Raw genomic sequence first — 22,877 nt, 5'->3', positions numbered from 1 at the left:
ACACAAGATGGCCGAGGCGCGGCTTCAGCCTGTGACGCGCGCCCCGCGCACGTGGCGCCGCCTCTCGGCTGCGCTGCGCGCTCGACTGCGTCTCTCGCTCCGAGTCCGGGGACTACTGCGAGAGGAGGAGGAGGGGGGGGAGTGCAGCGCGGGGCCTCGCGAGGACTTTGCGGCCAAGAGCCACCGACTTGAACCCCCAGCCTTCCACGAAGCCTTGGGATTCGAGGCAGCGTCGTTGGACTGCGAACCCCCCTTCCACCAAATCAGCATTGAAACCCAGCAAGCAGTCGGACCCTAAAGGCAGGAAGCGGCTGGGTTTCAGAGCTCTGAGCCACGGGCCTTGAGCCCGGAGCCAGGATATACCCCCACACACCCCAGCCAAGTAAAGACCCGCTCCCGGGAAAATATAAGGGGAGAAGGGAGGCAGAGGAGTGGATTGCCGAGGTCGTGATCCCCATGGCGGAGCAGGAACGAGACGAGCTGCCCGGGAAGGAACAGAAGCAGCAGCAGGAGAAGGAGGACGAACAGGAGATGGAGGAGATGGAGGCGGAGAGTGGCTCCGAGGCCGGCTCCGCGGGGCCCGCACCGGGGCCCGGCACCGACTCCGACTCGGAGTCCGAGACGGATGAAAGTGAGAAGGAGGCGGAGGTGCAGCGGCTGGAGGAGCAGGTGGGGACCACGAGGGCCGGGTCGTGGAAGGATGGGGGGTGGGGGAATGATCGAAACCTGGGTCAGGTTGGGTCAACTGTGCCGTGGTTCGGGTCGGTGGTGCTAAGTTCAGGTGCGGGGTAACTTGCTGTGGAGTGGCGGTCGAGGCATTTGGTCAACTCATGGGGGTTGTGTGTCGTCGTCGTCCCCCCCCCCCCCAGTCAAGCGATGTGCTGCGTTCAAGTCGGGCCACGACCAGGGGTAGTCGAGACCCCGGGTTGTTGCCACTCTGTAGCTCGGGCACAATAAACTGCGTTAGGGTCGCGTTAAGAGTGGCGTCGGGGTCAAGTCGGCTTGATTATACTGTGAATCAAGGTCACCGTAACTGTGCCTTGTATATGTTTTTGTAAACACTTTGTATTGTAACGTACACCCCTTTGTCAAGTCGACTGCGAGGTGAAAGGCCGTGGTGGTTGTTTGACCACACACACTTCACGGGCTGGTCAGTGCGTGTCGGTGAACGGATCAGATGTAACTCGCCACTGATGTTAGCCGTGATCGGGAATGGAACTCGGGTCAACCGGGGTCACAGGGCAATGCCTTAACCCTCGATTGGGCCACCGTTCCCCCAGGGAGATTGTGATTAATGGTGATTTTTTTTCTTTATATACTGGTATGTGCATGGCGATTTTGCAAGTTGTCGATGGGTGGTGATGTGCGATAACCGCTGCATCACCGCTCCCCCCCGTGGCTTCCTGGGTTTTCGAAATGTTTTGATTGTTCGTCCTGGGACGATGGCTCTTGTCGCATGTGAATGATTGGACGCCTTCCCGCTTAAGTGTACGTATCCCACTTTAGTTTGTCATTCATAGCGGTGCTCAAGTTAAGGGAAGAGAGAGAGAGTGAAAAAAATCCGCTTAATGTGCTAGAGGGGGGGCCGAATTGTAGGTGAGAGTGGGGGGGGGTCGCGACGGACGCGTGGCGGCCCTTGCAGAGCGTCCCTCGCGAGCCCCCCCACCGCTTCTGGGATACCCCCCGCATTGTCTCGGCCACTGCTTTGTCCGCTCAGCTGCTGCTGCTGCCACCCGCTAATGCTGCACCGTTCCTATTGTGCAGGGCGCACCGGGGCGCCCAGCATTTAGGGGGAGATGGTAAGGGGACAGGGGGGGCGGTGACACTTCATGAAACGGCCTCATAACACCCAGCAGCAGCAGCATTCCCATGCAGAATTCCCAAGGGAGAATTCCCATGCATGATTATTACATTCCTATGCACCGGCGGTACCCTGCACCACGATCAGGCTCCAACATCGTCCACATTTACCACGCATCAGCTCCATGCAGAATTCCCGTGCATCGGCATCCTTACAGAATTTCCACGCATCAACAGCAGGCAGAATTTCATTCATTCACACCCTGCAGAATTCTCATGAATCAGCACCCTGCAGAATCCGATATATCAGCTCCCTGCACAATTGCCATTCATCATTACATTATCATGCATCAGCACACTGCACTTGTGACCGTGATCTGTAGAAATATGTATCGCCATCTTTATACTGGTAGGAACCACATGGTTCCACCAGCCCACAGGGGATTATTGTGTCCGTCCGTCGTGCATCAAAAAATTGGGAGGGGTGGGGCTGGGTAGAGAGGGGAGGGACTGGGTGGGACTGGGTGGGGGGTGGGAGGGGTGGGGCTGGGTGTCGAGGGGCTGGTCACTCCGTGGTGCCCTATAAAACTCAACGTTTAACCTACTCACGCCGGCTTATGCCCGCCCTCACAGTCGGGCATATTTGCGGAATACACCACGCCGCCGTTGACCCTGGCCATTGACCGAGCAACCCCACGTTCCTACCAGCTCCCTCCGCAGGAATGTGTTTGTAACAATGCATTAGCACCCTGCACAATTATCTTGCATCGTTATTTTCGCAGAGGCAGTGAACCTGGTTAACCTAAGTTTGATTCACATGTGGACATGCACACACATGCACACATCGTGTGCATGTCCACATGCATCTTTGCCAGCACACTTCCACTCCTGTGATCTACCCACGTCTGGGTAAATCATCGACGTTGTTTGGCCATACTTCACCACGCTGGTCAGTGCTGGTTGGTGAAGGCGGGGGAGCATACTACAGAACAACAATTAGAGGTTTGCCGCACTGTTCCCCCTGTGCTGTCAATCGCACAGTCCCGCAGTTGTATAGTACAGCCTGCCGTGTGCATGGTGGTCACCCATCCAAGCACTATCCAGGCTCAAACGTGCTTTCAAGATTTAACGAGATCAAGTGCATTTCCAGGTGTTTTAAAATTATTAACGAAATTGTTATTGGTAATTGTTGAGTTGAGAAATATCTGTAACGCTGCCGGAGAAAGGTCAAAGCTGGCAGTGGTGTTCCTGTGTGGTCCACGGTTTGAAATTGGTGATCACAATCTTCATGGCCCATGAGTGTTGCAGCAGGTAGGGGCACCTGTTATGTGCTGAGTCGTTCCTACATTTCGTAAGCATTCCAACTCGTTCAAGTTTCAGTGCAATTAGGAATGTTTAACGTTTTAAAAAATCGAATAGAAACTGAATACGCCCACATTTAGATTGTCTTAAATCATTACACGTTTCCTACTCCTTTTTTAGATTAAAAGCAAATAGTTATCCATATTTGAGCAGATCAATAACAAACCACATAAGCAGGCAATGTCTCCTTTACACGTCCGTCTCTCGGAATGAGGAGAAATTGAAAGTGTTTCTTACACAAACCATCAGCCGGGCGCACGCCGTCTCCGCCGGTTATCACGCGTTCGGAATAAACGCAGGCAGGATGCGCCGCCGTGCCTCACGTGTAATGGAATTTTCTTTCGTGGGTAGACCGTGAAAAAAAAATGGGGAACAAATTGAAAATCACGCTGAAGAGAAGCCGGTAGATTGAGCGGCGCGCAAAGCAATGCTGGCTCACCACCGCTGGCGTACACCACGAGCTGGATATGGTCTAGATGTTCTTCCTTCGTGGAAATAACGGGGATTTGTCCAGGAAATTATTATTACAATATTTCGCCCGGACGGTGAATCCCTTCATTGAGATGGAACGGTTTGCAAGGGTGCGCAAGATGTCACATGACGCGGGCAAAGCAAAGACGTAATGGTACTTGCACACAGATCATTTGTGCAATGAAATGGCTACTATCAATAAAATTAGTGATTTGTCAAACTTTTTTTTTTATCCAGAGTAATCGACGGGTTATGTCGATAATGTGACAACATCAGTTTTTGACAGCATGTGCCGGAAAAAGTGAAGTGTCAGTTTTATTGGATCACACCCTCCTCCCAAATGGTTACCTTTGATGTAAAAGTCACCCGTTGAGAATCTCATTCTCCTCTGTTCATAGTTATTTACAGGATGTGCTGGATCCCCTCCTCTTCTTCTCTGCATCTATGCCTCCGCCATGCCTCTCGAGTGCATCGACCATCATGCATATTTCAACTCTTTCGAGCACTGAGTAAACCTTGGACGTCCGTGTGTGCTTTTGGTGAACTTCTTTTGCGCCGTACGCAGCCATCCTACAGTTAAACAGCAAAGAATAAAAACCAGGAAGTGGGGCCTTGCAAACAACAAACATGGATTTTGAGTGGCACCCGATAAAGAGTCACATTTAAGGAATCGGCATTTGTGCTTGATGTACGTCAAAGGACAAAAAACAACATGTGAAAATGAGAAGAACACTTCTCAATTTTCGATTTAAATCTTTCGTGACTGCAGGGATTCATATTCTCGGTTCTTTCGGTAAAGTCACGTAGAAGGGAATAAAATAAAATTCTCACGACGTTTCGGGCCACAACACAAGCAGCCGTCGTGAGAATTTTATTTTATTCCCTTCTACGTGACTTTACCAAAAGAACCAAGAATATGAACACTTCTCAAGTTAAGAGCAACCGATGTGACGACAATGGTCAAAGCGTGACATTTTACGTCGCACGGTATCCTGCAAAAAATGGTGTCGTGGCAAACTTAGTACAGAGCTTCGGTGCTGGCGCTGCTTGCTCTGGCATGGGATGGCATCGCGCCGCACTTTTACCAAGTTAACCACCAGCACGTGCCGTGGCACACCTTGCTTTTTGGCATATTGGATGTTATGCCAGACGGCCAATTCGGATTGGGAGAAATTTATTTTCATTTTTGAAACGTCGAAGCAGATTGATGCGCATCGCAGCCACCGAGTTTGTGGCTTATCGTGACACAGCTTAAATGTCGTAACATTTAGCAACTCGGTATTGCGGGGAATGGTTTTGATTCGTTAATAGAAAGAGGCGGTAACAAGGGGACGAGCAAAGCAGCGGAGGCTCTGCTGAGGACAGTGAAAGTCAACTCTCAATTACCCACGTGCGGATTATATCCGAGTGTCAAGGTAAAGCTTGCTTGCAAGAAAAATAATTGAAGATCTTTCGGCGAGCACCGGTTTTAATGAATACTTGCTTGTCGGTGGCCAGTTTAATGGCGAGTAAAGCGAGATTAGCCGCCCACACCCAGTGCGCGGTGCCTGTGTGCGGTGCAGCTGTAATTTTTGCTAGATGTTCACGCACGACAGTGTATTCTTAATCTCGCGTACATACATACATACATTTGCTCCCTTCTCAAGCACAGAAAAGCACGTCCCTCCCGCGTGTAACGCAGTTTGTGCTGTATTTATTTCCGTCCAGTAACCTATTTGTGCACACACGGTCGTGCACTTTTTGTCGATGTTCGCACATCCGATGTTGCCGCGTATCCGACCTCTGCCTCCGTGCCCGGCGAGTCTCCTGGCCACCTCATTTCCACAGCGAGTTTCACAAAATCCGCGCACGATCCGCTGACCCTCGCCTCGGAGCCTGTTGGATTGCAGCGGCACGCCACCGCGCCCAGCTGCAGCAAAGTTGGTCGGCGCATCGGCAACGCCGATCCGTGTTCGGCCGTTTTCATCGTCAACCTGTGAAGTCGGTCCGGTTACCTGCCAATTCTCGAGAGCGATATTTCGCCTGCTGTTCTCCGTTCCCATGCCAACGCACACGCTGAAGTCAACAACAATAATAATACTATTTATTTGTCGCTTTTCATCAAGGATCTCAAAGCGCTGTACGGGACACAGCAGCAGGAGACAATCGGCATAAAAATATCCATAATGAAGGAGTTTTTTTTGGGGTTAGATCACGAAAATATATAAATGTGTCGTTAAACCCGCCACCACCCGACACAGCCAATTAGAAGGGGTTGTCACGTAGACAGAACATGCCAATGCGTCACTAGTACAGCACAACGGTGTGTTGGAGAGCAAAGCCACAACATTTACAATCTTGAATGGTGGCAGGTTTAACGACACATTTATATATTTACGCAATCTAACCTACAAAAAACCTGTTTTGGATGATATTGGTCGCGAAAGCCTACGTGTTAAACTAAGGATACAATATTATAATCCATTTACTAAATGAACAAAAAATGTAATAAGCGTAATAAATAGGTTTTAAGACGCTTTAAAAAAATGTCCATAGACTCGGAGATCGCTGATATCTTATAGAAGGGCGTTCCGTAGCCTGGGGGCTACACGGGAAAAATTTTGGTCACACATGGGCCGAAGAAGTCTCCAGCTGGGAATGCAGAGAAGATCTGCATCCCCAGATCTTAGGGACCTTGAGGGGACACGTGGGTGCAGCATGTCATTGATGTAGGCAGGGGCAAGATGGTTCACCGCTTTGTAAGTGAACAAAATTAACTGCGGCATGTGGATGCCTCAATACGGCAGTGGATTGGATGAAAGGGCTAAACATTATAATTATTGTTTCGTACAAACCTCCATGGCCTTTGACCAGATCGCCTGGAATGGGATCGATCTCATTGGAAGCTCAGAAGCTAAGGAGGATTCAGCCTGGGTATGTGATCTTGACGGACGACCGCCACTGCACATACTACGGGTGTCGTACACATACGCTGTTGTGGGGCCCCGCTGTGTACGGTGCGAAAGAAGTTCAACATACATAGATGCACGCGTGTGTGTAAAACGCTCCGAGGTCTCTGCTTCCCCACCTTTGACCAACCTCCACTGAACCAACCACAGCGGTTCACGGATTGCGCTATAAACTTGGCGACCCGAGTTCCACCCGTGGTCGCGGCGAATACATCAGTGGCGAGTGATGTGCGATCCGGCCCTCGGCCTCCCAGGCCCAACGTCGTGAAATTTATGGTCAATTAATCCCGACGTGGCATAGGGAAGAACCCTCATTCAAGGGTTGTGAATTATTGTCGTCGTTGTCAATCGTCGGTAGGTGTTGGGTGCGACGCTTGTATCTGTTTAGCCCTGTTTCGCCTGGCACCTCCTCCTTGCCGTTTGCAACAGTTGCATCACCAATGTGCATGAATTGTAGCTGTTGTGGGTTTACTCTCCAACACACCGCTGGTGCTGAACCAGTAACGAATTGGCACGTTTTGTTTACGTGACAAACCTTGCTAATTGTCCGTGTCTTGTGGCGGCGGGTTCAACGACACATTTATGTTATTTACACGATCTAACCCAACAAAAACCTCTTGTGCATGGTGTCGCGCGCGTCCTGGGACGGCCTGCGGTGGCTGTTTGTGAAAGGCCCAAGGCCTTGGCTTCCCGCCCGCGGGTGCGATCTCCTTTAAACGATTCATTCGTCCGCGGCACAGATCATCGCGAGCGTTGATGACACTTGATGGTTTCATTCGGAGCGCCGTACCCCAGAGGCTCGCCCTGAGTAACGGCACCGGCTCGAGCGGAATTGATGGCCCTTTGCCGAGCGGGGGGGTGGGGTGCCCTGTCACACCAGGAATTGCTTTTTCCGTTATCATTGACAAGGTGGTTTGAAACAATGGTGGCAAGTGTCTTAAATCCCCACCCCCCTACCGCCTCTGTCCACCCGGCGCTATAGATGGATTAAGTCCAAGAGGCCGGTCGTGTTTATCCGGGGGGGGGGGCGGGTGGGGGGTAAGTTGTGAGTGCTACATACAATAGTAGTATCTACTATAGAGTTATTACACCTACACACGCTACATACACACCCTACATACTGTAGAGTCAGTGGTATCTACTATAGAGTCAGTAGTAACTGCTCACATTGGTTGGGGGGGGGGGGAAGAAGAGGACATCAGTGGGGGCACCGGGTGAGGCGGTCACAGGAGTTGTCGGCTGCTGCAGGTTTTCACGTTGTCAGCAAGGGATTGCTGCAGCAAAATACAATGTTGTACTGTACTATGCTGCTACTTAGTTGCTCCCCCACCCACTTTCACCAACCTGCTACTGACCAGTGTGGTCAAACAACCCACCCCCCCATGGTAGGTGCTCATCCAGCAGTGGATTGACAAAAGGGCTGTACGTGTACATTCGTAATAAAACAAAATTGTACAGCGCCTTGAGATGCTGTCGTATTTTACATGCCGTGCGAATCCTCGTTGTTTATTGTTTTTGTTTGCGTTGTTTATTGTTGTTGTTTGCGTTGTTTGGTGCAGCTCTCCATCAATGCCCACGACTACAACTGCCACACGGACCTCATCAAGTTGCTGCAGCAGCTCGGTGAGCTCGAGAGGCTGGCCAAGGCACGGCAGAAGATGAGCGAGCTCTTCCCGCTCACCGAGGGTGAGTGCGCGCTCCCAAGGTTCATTCTGTTGTCCCGTTTAAGCCAGGCGAGGGGTCGAGAGCAATCCGGGGGGTCACCGAAATGACGGAAAGCAGAACGTGTAAATACACGCAAAATAAAGTACAGAGGTGACGGAGATAGAAATCGAAGGAAAGATAACTGGTGTCGCATGGCCATGTCTGTTTCCGTACGCTCATGTCTATTCCTGTGCATCCTTGTGTATGTCCCCATGTTCTTGCGTGTTCCTTCTCGTCTCTGTGTGTCCCCCCCGTGTGTCCCCCGTGTGTCTCCCGTGTCCCGCCCGTGTTCCCCGCGTGTTCCCCGCATGTCCTCCGCGCCCCCGCCCCGCGCGTCCTCCCGCGTGGCTTCTCCCGGCAGAGCTATGGCTGGACTGGCTCAAGGACGAGATCCGCATGGGCACAGACGAGGCGGAGCGAGACCGGGTGTCAAGCCTGTTCGAGAGGGCCGTGAAGGACTACCTGTGTGAGTGTCCCTCCCTCTCCACACTCTCCCCGTGTGAGCAGTGGCTCCGTGCGTTGCCTGCGACCGGGTCGCGCTTTAGGTCAGACGTCCTGTCGAGAGGCTGTAAGACTCTCTAATCGGTGTACCTCTTGGCGATCGCCTCGGCACGACGGGTTGTTGGCGAAGGGAGACTCCGTTGACTCGGCCCAGTTCGAACGTCGGGCCGGGAAAGGGGAGGAGGGGGAGAAGGAATGACCGGGCCAAGATGTCAGGAGGAGCGGGCGATGATGGGAGGGGAGGGAGAAGCGAGAAGGAAAGAGGGGGCAGACGCGAGCTGACAATCGGAGCGGCGTTTTGTTTTCACAGGGAGAGGGGGGGGTTGAGAGTTGGGGGTGGCCACACAGAAGTCAGGTGATTTGCGGGAGGCTTTGGATGATATATAAACACTTCCATCCCTATGTATATTACGCTCGAGTGTGTGTGGGCGCGTGTGTGTGGCCACGTGGTGCTAGCCACCCACCCCCTCGTGTGCCGTGCCGTACGTATGTTGAACTTCTTTCGCACACTACGTTGCCATCCGTGCTAATCGGACGTGGTGGGGAAGGACAACAAACTCAACGCAAGAAGCAGTTCTAAAGAAATTAGTTTTCAATCTCCGTGATTTAAAAGTGCACGGCTCCAGCGGCTTCCTCATATCGGAAGGGAGAAGCGTTCCAGACGTCCGCAGAAAGCGCATCTGCCGTTAAAAGGCTACGCGGCGGGTGGCTCTTCGTCTTCGTGTGGCCGCAGGTCCGGAGATCTGGCTGGAGTACGCGCAGTACTCGATCGGCGGCATGGGCCAGGCGGGCGGGGTGGAGCGAGTGCGCGCCGTGTTCGAGCGAGCACTCACCGCCGTCGGCCTGCACGTCACCAAGGGCAGCGCCGTGTGGGACGCCTACCGCGAGTTCGAGAACGCCGTGCTCGGCATGATGCAGGTGCACGCTCCGTAGTCGCCCGTCCGGTGGTGGGCGGGGGGGGGGAGGAGTAAAGGGGGGGTGGTAGTGGGGGGGGGGGTTGTGGGGGGGGTGAGTAATGGGGGGGTGGTAGTGGGGGGGGGGGGTTGTGGGGTTGTGGGGTTGTGGGGGGAGTGGTAGTTGGGGGGGGGGGGTTGTGGTGGTGGGTGGTGGTGGAGGTTGGTGGTGGGTGTGAGTTGGTGGTAGTGGGTGGGGGGTGGTGGTGAGTGGGGATGGGGGATGGTGGTGGGTGGGGATGGGGGGTAGTGGTGGGTGGGGATGGGGGTGGTGGTGGGCGGGGGGGGGGGGTGGTGGTGGGTGGTGGTGGGTGGTGGGGGGTGGGGATGGTGGTGGGCAGGGGGGGTGGTGGGAAGTGGTTGGGGTGGGTGGTGGGGTAGCACTAGCAGCGGCCACGCACATAAATGACCGCTACTCTATAATAATCAATACTGTACTACTTTTATTACAATGCCGCTAAGGCCAGCGCAGTCCAGTCCAGTGTAGCTGGGAGTAGAAGGAAGGGGGTGGATCGAGGGGGAGTCTTCCGATGTGTCTCCACCACCATTAGCGAGCGTGCCCATCGGCCCAGGGATGGCCCCATTCACCGCCGCTTCGTGGCGAATGGTGGTGGTTGTTATTGTCGCTGTGCATCACCGTTGGTCTGTTGCTGTGTGTCATCTCGTGTGTGTGTGTGTTTTGGTGTCACTGAGTACGTCACTTCGGAGCGTCTCATGTGCGTCACATTTGGTGTGTCCGCTGTTTCTCAGTGGTTCACGCACTGCGCTACGAACTCGGCAACCCGAGTTCAGGAACGACTATTGGAACTGGTCCTGGGCCTCCTTTAGGTAGACTCAGCCTCAAATGAGCACCTTGTGCGATGTGAAAACCTCGCCACTGGCGAAATAAAGGCAGCCGGGCGTGGTGTTGGCCACCCACCCCCTCGTGTGCGGTGCCGGCATTTCGTAGGTGCTCGCAAACATCGCACTTGGCAAAACGGTGTTACAGGCTATACGGGGTGGGGGATCTTTGTCTTTTGCCTAGGTGTGTCACCGTGTACGTATGTATGTTGAACTTCTTTCGCGTCGATTCTCGCTCACGGCCAACACCAGCGACGACCACCACCGCTCTTGTGTGTGCCTCTGCGCGTCGCTGCCCGTGCCGTCGTGTTGCGCTAGCGCAGCCGGTGCTGGGCGTTGTGCTGAGCGCCGTGCAGCAGGAGCAGCTGAAGGCGCAGACGGAGCGCCTGAACACCCTGTTTCGCCGCCAGCTGTCTCTGCCTCTCATGGGTGAGTCCAAGCGGTAACAACAGAGCCCTTGTTCACAACCTCTCCGTCCCGCCCGTCTGTCCTCCGCTGTCACCGTCCGTCTCTCTGGTCGAGTGCCTCTTAACTGTGGGTCACAATAACTCCCCCTAAAGATGATCTATGTATGCATCGAAAAAGAATAATGAATGTTTAAACAAAAAAACATTTCAAGCTTAATTGCGTGACCTTCAAGATCACAAGTCACTCTAACTGGCTGGCTATGTGCTGTGAAGAAGGGCCGTTACCCATAACGTCGCCTGTTATAAACCATTTTTTTTAAAGGTCACGCAGTGCTTATTGACGAATGTTTTGAGTAGCTTCGTTGTTTGTGCTTTTTTGCACTACCACCAACGCAGCGTCAGCAGCATCACCAAGTAACCGTGACCCTGATCCACCGCTGGAGGCTTGCTGTGAGTGCGTATATTGTGAGACGCCGATTCGTGCTGAGTGGGTGTTGTATGGTCGAGAACCATTGGTTCGTGCTACTCATTTTCTGTACCAGCATCAGTCGGTAGATGTATGCTATGAGTGAGTGTGTGTATGAGTATAGTGTACCGGTTAGCGCGCTGCAGTACAAACCTGGCGACCCGAGTTCGATTCCCGCTCATGGCCAACACCAGTGACGATTATCTGAACCAGTCCCCTAGGTCGACTCAGCCTCAAAGGAGTACTTCTGTCGGTTGTGTAAACATCGCCACTAGGGAGACAAAGGCGGCAGGGCGTGGTGCTGGCCACCCACCCCCTCCTGTGCCGTGCCAGCCTTCATCGGTTCTACTCGCTAACAGCACTTGCCCCAACAGTCTGTCAAGGCTATACGGGTGAATCTTTGAGTCACAGAGAAGCATGTCGTGCAATACGCGTGTTGTTGTTGTCGTTGTAGTACGCGAGTCACGTGAGTTCACGCTGCGAGTGGGGGTTGTTTGCGCGCGTCTTTCCAGACATGGAGGCGTGCTTCACGGAGTACGAGGAGTGGTTGGAGAGCCCCGTGGAGGCCTCTGTGAGGCAGGCGCATGGCAAGGCACTGAAGCAGCTGGAGAAGTACAAGTCCTTCGAGAACGCCCTGGTAACCGCCCCCCCACCCCCACCACGTGCCGCCAAAACACGCGCGGCACGACGACTCCAGTAAACGCATTGCTGGTGTGTTTCGTCGCTTCGCCATGGATCTCCAACACCCAGCGACTTTGTTCAAGCGCCTTTTAATGGAAATTCGTTTCGTTGCACGTGCAAACAGTCGGGGTCATCCAAAGTTCGTCGTAGGCCGAGGTCGTTCCTTGGCTTGCCTAGGTCCTTTGCTGGGCTCCCTGGGGCCCAGGTCGTGATTGTGTTGGCTCGATAATAAAAGTATGGTTTGGTAACTTATGACCGGTAAACCAATGACTGGTTTTCATCATCTATTTATCACTTTGAAAAGTCGGGAGCAGTGGAATTTTAGTAAGGAATGCATCGATTGGCACGCGCCAAAACGTGTAAACCGCACACCGGCAGGCTAAGTCTCTCCTCTTCCACACCGAGCGGACGTTGTTGGGAGAGTTGGGCGTACCCACACTTTGTACACGTGCGGCAAAACCGATAACTGTGCGAAAACAATGATTTTGACAACCCTGGTAATAAGTAAGCTAATTATTTGGTGACGATGCCGCTGCTGCTGCGTTGGCAGTGGTTGCTGAAGGCCGAATAACAAAACAACTCCACGCATTCTTCAATAACACCGTGCGGCCATAAAAACCAAAATCCATATTAAACGTAACGACCCTTCTCCATCGCATTGCATATGTGCTATGAAGAAGCGTCATTGCTGGGAAACATCGCCTGTTGCTTACCTCTCCTTGTGACAAATGTGTTGAGTCTCTGGTAATAATTTCTATCGAACTGTTTTGTTTGTGTTGAATGTGTTCTCCTTACCCCGCGCATCTGCTTGGCACAGTTGGCTTGTACGGTGCAAAGGAAGCTCCGCATACTTACATATGCAGTATAAATTCCTTATGGAGACAATACACTTATCAGGAAAGTGATGATGCCACTCGCCACTGGACAAATATCGACACGCGCCTTCGTAATTGCTGGTTAAACTAAACTACGTATTCAAAAAGTAATACAGTACGTACAGTCGGTGACCTCGTTACCAAGCAGAAGCAACCGATCCGCTTGTCTTTGCCTCCCAGCTGGTGGCAGAGCCCCCGAAGATGGCGGAGTACCAGGCCTACATCGAGTGCGAGCTGAAGGAGGGCGACCCGGCGCGCGTGCAGCTCGTGTTCGAGCGAGCGCTCGCCGACAACTGCCTGGTGCCCGACCTCTGGGCGCAGTACACCAAGTACCTTGTGAGTGTGCGCCACAGGAGGCGTCGTGCGCCGACGCTTCTCCTGCCGCCCTCCCCTCCCATCTCACATCCGGTGCGGCAACCCGCACCATTTGTAAAGCGACATCTGTTTCAGGGCTCACGGAGTCGAACTAAATGTCCGCGCGATAAGCCGCTCCGTTGAGCTATTATTTGTGGCCAGGTCGCTCCTGAAAAAGAGCTACGTAGCTCAGTGGGCTTTATCTGGTAAAATAAAAAAATTTTTTATAGTGCACAGCCTGATTGTTGAGGAAACAATGGTGGGGGGGGCCTCCATCCCATCCCCCCCCCCCCCGGTCACCGTCCGTGCGAGCCCAAGCGGTTGCCGTGTGTCGCCGGCTGCGTCGCGCGCAGGACATGCAGCTCAAGATCAAGGAGGTGGTGCTGCCTGCTCACCGCCGCGCCACCAGGAACTGCCCCTGGGCCACGAGCCTGTGGAAGTCCTACCTGCTGGCTCTGGAGCGGCATCACGCGGAGCACGACACAGTGCGCGGTCCGTCTCTCCTCGCGACGTCTCCTCCCCTGCCGACATCTCCTCTCCCCTAGTGATGCAGCATCTCCTCCTAATGGTTTCTCCTCTCCCCTAGCGACGTCACTTCCCCCCAAGCGACGTCACCTCCCCGCTAGCGACGTCTCCTCCCCCCTAGCAACATCTCCTCTCCCCTAGTGATGCAGCATCTCCTCCTCGTGGTATCTCTTCTCTCCTAGCGACGTCTCCTCCCCCCTAGCGACGTCTCCTCCCCCCCCCTAGCGACGTCTCCCTTCAGGACCATTCCCCAAAGCATCCGCATGCTGCATATTTGTCTATCGTAGGGCGGTGTTAGTGACGAATGTTCCTCGCGAGCCTCTGGCTGTGCGGCTCCGTTAACGACGGCTTCTCTCGGCAGAGGTGTTCGACAAGGCGCTCGAGTCGGGCTTCATGCAGGCCACCGACTACACGGAGCTCTGGCAGACCTACATCGACTACCTGCGACGGCGCGTCGACTTCACGCAAGGTGGGGGCGATACGCCTGTAAGGTGGTAGGCCGCTTGTGGCTTTCGGCCTGTACTCCGGGATTCGGGTTACAGGCGTTCACCGCCGTGCTGAATGGTTGCCAGTGTCGATTATTTTGACCCGACGCGTCAATCAATTATCGCTTTCACAGAACGCACAGCCGAGCTGGCTTGTCTGTGCTCGTGGTCGCTGTGTGCAGGTTCGAGCCAGGAGCTGGAGGAGCTGCGGATGACCTTCCATCGTGCAGTGGAGAGCATCCGGCAGGAGGTGGCGCAGCGTGAGTAACCTCTCACCGTTGAAGATGATGATGATGATATTGATTTGCTTACGATAGGGCTTCCTCCTCTACTCCGGCACATCTCAGAGCACGTGACATCGCATCTCAGCACATTTGAAAGGACGCCCCCAGCGGCAGCCGTCCCCCGTGCGCTCAAGGTGACTCGGCACTTCGCCTGCAAACAGGCGTTCGTCCGGCAGTAGGGAGCCCATGGTAGCTGCTATGTATGTTATCCCAATTGAGTACATTTCGCGGGTGATTATTGAATTTGACAAAAGTGCGCGGTGACGGCCGGCACACAGTGCTCTACTCTTGAGAGCGACGTCAAGGGGCATGTCTAACGTCGACGACGACGACGATGATGGGTGGTACCGATGGTTGGTACCGATGGTGTGTGTGTGAGTGGGACGTCGAATCGGTGGCGGCGGTGTTGGGGACACTTTGGCCAACGCGCCCCCCCCCCCACCTGTGCTGCGCGTTCCAGGCTGTGCGGAGGGAGGGGATTCCTCGAGCGCCATCCTGCAGCACTGGGCCAGGATAGAGGTGAGAGGTTGTTTTTGCTCTGCTCGTGTAACGCTCCCTCTAACGTGCCGCGCGGAGATGTCTTGAATCGAGTGACGGAAGCTGTCGGTGCCAAAATCCGTTTGCATATTCACAACTGTTTGGTTTTGGTTTGTTTGTCTTTCAAGTGTTTGTTTATTGAGTAAACCTCAGATCGATGTGGCCCAATTGCAATTGGGTAGGTAGGAAACCAAGTAGAGTAGACTCCCAGTTGGGTAAATCACCAGTAGAGTACATCCCCAGTAGGGTAGGTCCCCAGTACGGTAGGTCCCTAGTAGGGTCGGTCCCTAGTAGGGTAGGTTCCCAGTTGCACTACACCACTCGGGACGACGACGATGACACACGTACGCACACACACACGCACACACGCACACACACGCACACATGCACACACACACACGCACATACGTGCTCTTCTCCCGCTCTGCCGGCAATGGCCGAGACGTTCAGCCCTCCCCGTGGTGGCGGCGGCGGCGGCGACCCCGGAGGTAAAAGCGTGCGGCGTGGCGGCGCGACGCCGTCTGTGCGTGTCCACGGCGAGCAGGCGAACCACTGCCACAACGTGCAGAAGGCGCGCGAGCTCTGGGACCAGGTGATGTCGCAGGGGAACGCCAAGTACGGCAACATGTGGCTCGAGTATTACCACCTGGAGAGGTGAGGCCTCCCCACGAGCACCGCACCACGGGTACAGCGCGAGACTTTCTTTTTTTTTGTGTGGTGGGGAGCGATAGTGTAGCGGTTAGCACGCTGCACTACGAACCTGGTGACCCGGGTTCGATTCCCGCTCACGGCAAACACCAGTGACGATTATCTGAACCGGTCCCGGGCTTCCCCTGGGTCGACTCAGCCTCAAATGAGTACCTGGTGTGGTGTGTAAACATTGCCACTAGGGAGACAAAGGCGGTCGGGCGTGGTGCTGGCCACCCACCCCCTCGTGTACCGTTCCGGCCATCATAGGTGCTCGCTAACAGCACTTGCCCCTACAGTCTGTTAAGGCTATACGGGGGATCTTTGTCTTTGTGCGTGTGTGTGGGGAGCGGTGGTGCAGCGGTTAGCACACCACGCTACGAACCCGTCGACCCGAGTTCAATTTCCGCTCATGGCCAACACCGGGCTTCTCCTAGGTTGACTCGGCCTCAAATGAGTACCTGGTGCGGTGTGTAATCATTGCCACTGGGGAGATAAAGGCGGCCGCGTGTGGTGCTGGCCACACCCACCCCCTCGTGTGCCGTGTCGCCCTTCATAGGTGCTCGCTTGCAGCACTTGCCCCGACAGTCTGTTCAGGCTACACGGGGGATCTTTGTCTTTTGAACGTCTTTCACACCGTACATAGCCAACTGTGCTGGTCAGAAGTTGTGAAATAGGAGGCGTAGAACGCGAGTGGTTTATTTAACGGTATATTTTTTTTGTGCTCGCGACCCCGGGGGCGGCTCTGCGCAGGGCATTTGGCGACGTGCAGCATGCACGCAGGGCTCTGCACCGTGCCGTGCAGTGCACCAGCGACTACCCGGAGCACATCTGTGAGGCGCTGCTCACCTTCGAGAGGGAGGAGGGTGCGTTGGGCTCACTCGCCACACACACACCGCCCGAAAAATTAAAATACCGTAATGTTATCCTCTTAATGATCCCAGGTAAGCCCCTGACTGGGCCACAAGACTATTTTTCAGGACCACTCCCGCATTCAAATGTTTGGCCTTGTTTGGCACGGCAGTGCGACCATTCGTGTTGGACAATGGCCCACAGAAGTGGATATCAAAGGACTCCTTCCGAGATCTCTTCTCAAGTGACCTTTGTGACTCTCAACGGAGATCAGCAGCGCCCTGCCGCTGAGAGTAACGTTTTGTTACGTCATAGTTCAATTGATGTGTTCATTCTCAGGAGCTGAAATTAAATGCGGAAGGAAAAGAAGTGCAAAACCAAATTTAACGTGATAGCTTTTTCACGTGTGTGCATACGTACGTGTGTTGAACTTCTTCTACACTGTACGTAGCCAACCGTGCCGGTCGGATGTGCGGCATTGGCGACCTCGATGAGACCATCTGCTCGCTGCATCCCCGAGAGCCCGGTTCTAGTGTCACAGGCGGCCGGAAGCCGGATTGGAGCCCCCACGATGCCCGGCGGTGCCATTACGGTCTTGGTAACGCTGCGGTTGCCGTTGTGGCGCGCGTCGGCGTGTGCGCAGGCACGCTGGAGGACTGGGACGCCGCCTGCCAGAAGATCGAGACCAAGCTGAAGCGCGTGAGCGAGCAGAGGGCCAAGGTGAGGACTTTGCGAGATCTGCCGTGGACGGTCCCCAATCCCCGTGGCGCCGCTGTAGATTCTGCGTTCGGAGTAAAGCGTCCGGGTCGTACGTCTGCGTGGGTTTTCGCGTGTGTGTGTGCGCGCACGTGGCTTTACGTGTGGCTGCGTGCGCAGATGAGTGTGTGACTGTGCGTGTTCTCCGCGCAGGCTGCGGAGAAGGAGGCCCAGAGGCAGAGGCAGGAGGAGGAGCGCGCTAAAGCCAAGCTGGAGAGCAAGGGAGGCAAGAAGTCCCAGAAGAAGGAGCAGCACATCTCCTCGGGCAAGCGCAAGGCCGAGCCCGAGTGGGGCCACGAAGCCGGTGAGTGCCTCTTCCTCCTCCTCCTCTTCCTCCTTTTCATCACTCCTCTTCCTCCTCCTCTTCCTCCTCTTCCTCCTCCTTCTCCTCCTCTTCCTCCTCCTCTTCCTCCTTTTCATCACTCCTCTTCCTCCTCCTCCTCTTCTTCCTCTTCCTCCTCCTCCTCCTCCTCGTCTTCTTCCTCCTCCAAGTTGATTTTGATTTTAAGCGGCCGAGAACTCAAGGGACCATGGTTAGTCTCATTTGCAATAATGACTTGGGGTTGTACAGTCGAACTCCTCTTAACGACCACCCCTGTTAACAACTAATCGCTTCACGAAGGGCCTCCATAGAGACCAATGTGTCGTGTGTAGTAGTGTCGTGTGTAGTAGTGTCGTGTTTAGTAGTGTAGCGTATAGTGGTGTAGTGTGTAGTAGTATCGTGTATAGTAGTGTACTGCCTCCATAGAGCCCAATGTGTTGGTTTACCGACCATTCCCCTGTTGTCGGTACAGTCAATATTCATTAATGCATTGATTAGCCATGTTTATTTTAATGTGTTTATAATGTCAGTATCTTTATGCATTAATATCCATATCTTTTATATTGTAAAGTACTTTTTTGGGTGAAAAAGGGGTAACTGTCGATCAGAACGAATCGAGCCTTTAACGTGTATTTCCTATACTCGCTTAATGACCAAATCACTTGACGACATTTGGTTTCGTACGAATTTGGCAAAAATTCCAGCTCGTAATCATTTTGCCCGCGACGAACATTGCTCTCCGGTGGCGGGGCGGTTGGGAAAGTTCTTTAAAAGGTCGCTGGAAGGGCATCCTGGCGGGATAACCGCGCCGGCGCTAGCGGCTCGCAACGGGGGCCGCTCGCGTGACCTCCGCGGGATTAAAACGTGCGCGGGAGGAAGAGGTGACGGACGAGCGTTCGACCGAACGGCCGCTTTAATCTCGGCGACCCGCAGCCCAGGCGAGCAAGCGCATCCGCGAGGAGGCGGGCGGCGGCGTCCCGTGGGAGGAGGACGACGACGAGGACGAGGAGTCGAAGGGCCGCGACGCGGGCGCCATGGTGCACGCCAGCCTGGGCCTCTTCGGGTGCGCCCCCCCGTCGGCCGCCGGCAGGGCGTCCGGCCCGGGGTCGTCGGCGAGGCCCGGCCCGTCGCGCGCCGCTCCCGGCTTCCCCAAGGGCAAGGCGGAGAAGAAGGGCAAGGCGGCCGAGCAAGCTCCCACCACCACCAAGTTCACCCCGGGTACGATGGCCTTGCCCCCCACCCCCCTCGTTCGTTCGTTCGTCACGCGTAGTTAGAGAAGGGCCCTCGCGCCAAAACGTGCGACCCCCTTGCCGCGGCGTTCGCCGTGAGCTGCTCTTGGCCTGCCGTGCACCGGCGTCTCGAGGGATTTGTTTGATCCACGGATCACGGGGGGGGGGGGGGGGGGCGACCACGGTGGGGTGGCGCCATTCCTTTGAGGGTCGCGGCCTCTCACTTGGAACGTCGACAGCCGACTCAAGTGGTCCCTCGCCTCCCTCCCGTTATCCGCTGTGGACAATCGCCCGCTTGGTCGTGAGTGGTCCCTTATAATAATGACTCAACATCTATCATGTAATATCAACTACATCGATACCAAACAACGATTTGACATGACAACAATGACCAATATCGATAATATCACATATCAAACAACAATATTATTTTCGTTCATATCAACTTCAACAGGAATAATTTAACAATATCACTCAACAATGTCACATCCATATAAATAATACAGGGTCACGGTTCGATTTATGCACAGATTCTTTGTTTTACTGTTACGTTTGTATTTTTTTGTTACATTTTATAAGTATAGTTTTGATACCTCTATTAGCTTAATGGTTAACATTAGCATATAATTTGCATGAACGATGATAAAAAAAAATTTACCCAACTCCGCGTCCCGTGTCGTGAGCATCGAACTCCATGCTGGATTCATTCCTACTGATGGACTCGTTGCTCACGGGTCAACATCTCATCGATCATCTCCGCAGTATTCCTGCACCCATCGCCAGCCCACAGCAGTCCTTCAGCAGGACACGCCGCTTCCCCGCCCGCCATACTAATGTGGAATTTCCCACCGCCACCGACGCGCCCTACGCAGGCGCGGAGTCGTGCACGGTGTTCGTGAGCAACATGGCTTACTCGCTGGCGGACCCCAACGCTCGCCTGCGTGAGGCGCTGGCGCCGTGCGGAACCATCGCGGAGGTGCGCCCAGTCTACTCGCACTCCCACCACTTCCGCGGCTACTGCTACGTGCAGTTCGACACGGAGGAGGGGGCGCGCGGGGCGCTCGCCATGGACCGCACGTCGATCGACGGCCGGCCCATGTTCATCAGCCCCTGCGTGGACAAGACCAAGCAGCAGGAGCAGCAGCCCAACAAGGCGAGGGAGTCGAACGCGGTGGTCGATGTTGCGTGTTGCGGCTCGTAAGGGAGCGAGTCGTTGGTCGGAATCGCTACCTTGGTTTGTTTTTTACGTTCAAACACCAAATGGGTTTCTATTTGGTGTTGGAACATCTTAGCGCTTGCAGTTTTATTGCCGGAAAGTTTAAACCCTATTCTTATATTTCATACTTTGATGCTTCAGTTGCACTATGCATTCTTTAGTCCATCTCAATCTTTGTCTTCCTTCGCTTCTTTGTTTCTCTTGTTGGAGTATTCGATTGCTATGTAGGTTGTTATGGTGTCTTTCTCGTATTAATTCGCAAAACTTGTCTCGATGGATAGCTCTCCGATGCGTTTTCGAGTTGTACCGCGTTTTGTACGGCGCGACGTTCGACGTTTCCCTCCACGTGCCGGGCGCTCCTTCGGAAAAACTGAACTCCCAAGGGGGGGGGCACGCCGGGGGGGAGGGGGGGGTGAAAGGTCGGGCGTCGTGCCGAACAAAACGCGGCGCGACCCTGAAAACCCTTTGGTAGAGTCACGCGGCCCGACCGCGTAGAAATCACCGGGAGGCGGCGGCCGTACGTCCGTGCCTCGTCAAGGTCCTCACAAAATTATCGCCTGCAGGCATTCAAGTACAGCACAGACCTGGAGAAGCACAAGCTGTTCGTGTCGGGCCTCCCGTTCTCCTGCACCAAGGGCGAGCTCGAGGAGATGTTCGGGAAGCACGGAAGCATCCGCGAGACGAGGATGGTCACGACGCGCGCCGGGAAGTTCAAGGTGACGCCTGGCGGGTGGCGCGGGTCCCCTCCCCCACTCCTCTTCCTGAGAGAGGCGGCGGTCCGGTTCGATCGCGATTCGAGTGAAGCGGCGTTGGAGCCGCTGCGCGCGGGCGCTCGCCCCTCACCGCTTGGTCGGGCACTGCGGTGACCGTAGTGCTCGTGGCGAGATGTTAACGACCTCGCCAGGTATGCAGGAGATCGTGGGTTCGATCCCGACCCTGACACCTGCGTTTGTAGTTTGCATGTTCTCTTTGTGGTCGTGTGCATTTATCTCTGGGTCCTCAAGTTATTCCCTCCACATTTAGAAACATGCGTTTACAGTATTTGGCTGCTGGAGGTTGCTGGGCCTTGCATCGTCCGCGTCCGTTACGCAGGGCCTGGCGTACATCGAGTACGAGACCGTGAGCCAAGCGGCGCAGGCCGTGCTCAACCTCAACGGCACCACGGTGAGGGACAGCGTCGTCAGCGTGGCCATCAGCAACCCACCGGCGCGGCGCCGCACCGACCAGCAGCAGCAGCAGCAGCCAGCGATGCCACCACGCAGCGTGTACGGAGCGTACGTCACCACCCCGCCCCACACACCCCACCACTGCCCAACCCCTCCACCCCCCCCGCCCCCCCCGGGCGAATGATCGGCCCGATGGTGACTTTAGCCAATGATCGACGCGGCTGAGCGGCGGGGCGCGTTTGCCGCTCTTGCCGCTCGTTGCAGAGGTCGACGGTACGAGCTCCGTAGACACCCCGGTTAAACCTGCGGGCGTATATATTAACCACGCACAGCGAAACTCTCACGAATGGAATTGACCAAAAACATTCCCTCACGCACGACCCTCCCGAGAGCAAGCGAGGCTTTCCCTGGGCATTGTAACTCTTCCCACGCATCCCCCGGGAGAGTTCCCGGGGAGCACTCTGCTCACTTTCTTCTTCCCCTGCTCCAGCCCCGAGCCGCCCGGCACCCGACACGGCCGCGCCCCGAGCTCCCGGGCATCCCCGGCGCTCCGCTAACGAGCGCACGCGTCTCTCTCCCCCGCAGGAGGGGCAAGGGCCGCACGCAGCTGGCGCTCGTTCCCCGCGCTCTGCAGCGGCGGAACGCGGGCGGCAGCAAGTCCCAGAACGGCACGGCGGCGGGGGGGGCGCCGGCAGCGGGCGCGCTCGACGGGGCCGGCGACGCGGCGGCCGGCAGCGACGCCACGCCCGCCGCCGGGCCCATGATGAGCAACGCCGACTTTGCGCGGATGCTGCTGAGGAAGTGAGAGGAGGAGCAGTCGCCCCTCGGAGTTTGCCGCCGGCGCTTCCCCCCACACCCCCCCCCCCCACCACCGGCGTGGCAGCCGTTCGCAGATTTTTGTTTCAGTCGCCCTTCCCGATCCAAAAACGGCGAATTCGTTTCGTCGGCGGATAATGTTTATCGTTCAAATCATTCCCTTTCGACCGTCCTCGGAAGAGTTCGTGTTGCGCGCGTACACACGAGGGGCGGCGGAAGAGTCCACGGCTCGCGTTTACCTGGGAGTTGCCACGCACTCCTCCGTCGCCCCTTGTCACACGGAAGCGATGTGGCAGAAAGGTGGGAGGGATTTCAAGGTGAAGGTGGCGTTAGCACGGCGTTGGCCCCGGTGACCCGATGACCTATTTGTATTTGCTTATAATCGGGCCAAGTGGTGTTATCGTCAACGTGCCGTTGGCAATACGAGCTCTACTTGTAAGTGGTCGGCCTACGGAACATCTGGCCACCACCACCATGGGGTTGTGAAGTCTCCGCTGGCTCGCCACTGCTGCCAATGGAGATGAGCCACCCACCCGAGAACACATTTTCTTCCGCACATGATCCGGCCAAATTCCAACTCCGAGAATCAACTTATCAGTTGTACTGCCGTGCGATCAACGTTACCCACATTCTGAGCGCG

At 55.2% G+C, this 22,877-nt stretch overlaps 1 protein-coding gene across 1 annotated transcript; it reads left to right on the top strand.

The window, feature by feature from the left end:
• Window positions 1-81: 81 nt before the first annotated feature.
• SART3 (spliceosome associated factor 3, U4/U6 recycling protein) lies at window positions 82-22,334 on the top strand. Its single transcript, XM_078873844.1, has 20 exons — window positions 82-669; window positions 8,141-8,267; window positions 8,647-8,751; window positions 9,520-9,704; window positions 10,903-11,008; window positions 11,965-12,089; window positions 13,189-13,344; window positions 13,716-13,854; window positions 14,249-14,356; window positions 14,555-14,632; window positions 15,117-15,175; window positions 15,738-15,847; window positions 16,634-16,746; window positions 17,376-17,452; window positions 17,642-17,792; window positions 18,744-19,028; window positions 19,912-20,192; window positions 20,819-20,971; window positions 21,348-21,529; window positions 22,007-22,334. Exons 1-20 carry the CDS (start codon window positions 457-459, stop codon window positions 22,224-22,226), a joined length of 2,973 nt encoding a protein of 990 aa, XP_078729970.1. The 5' UTR covers window positions 82-456; the 3' UTR covers window positions 22,227-22,334.
• The last annotated feature ends 543 nt before the right edge of the window (window positions 22,335-22,877 follow it).

This window comes from Lampetra fluviatilis, chromosome 37 (assembly GCF_964198595.1).
Source record: "Lampetra fluviatilis chromosome 37, kcLamFluv1.1, whole genome shotgun sequence".
In the NCBI taxonomy this organism is placed as follows: domain Eukaryota; kingdom Metazoa; phylum Chordata; class Hyperoartia; order Petromyzontiformes; family Petromyzontidae; genus Lampetra; species Lampetra fluviatilis.
This window is presented reverse-complemented; position numbering and strand designations above follow the sequence as displayed.

Excerpts from the sequence above, each read along its gene's own strand:
- SART3 (XM_078873844.1), top strand. The coding sequence starts at position 457 with ATGGCGGAGCAGGAACGAGACGAGCTGCCCGGGAAGGAACAGAAGCAG. Across the intron at positions 8,268-8,646 it reads GCTCTTCCCGCTCACCGAGG|AGCTATGGCTGGACTGGCTC; the intron begins GTGAGTGCGCGC and ends TTCTCCCGGCAG. Across the intron at positions 19,029-19,911 it reads CACCACCAAGTTCACCCCGG|GCGCGGAGTCGTGCACGGTG; the intron begins GTACGATGGCCT and ends CGCCCTACGCAG.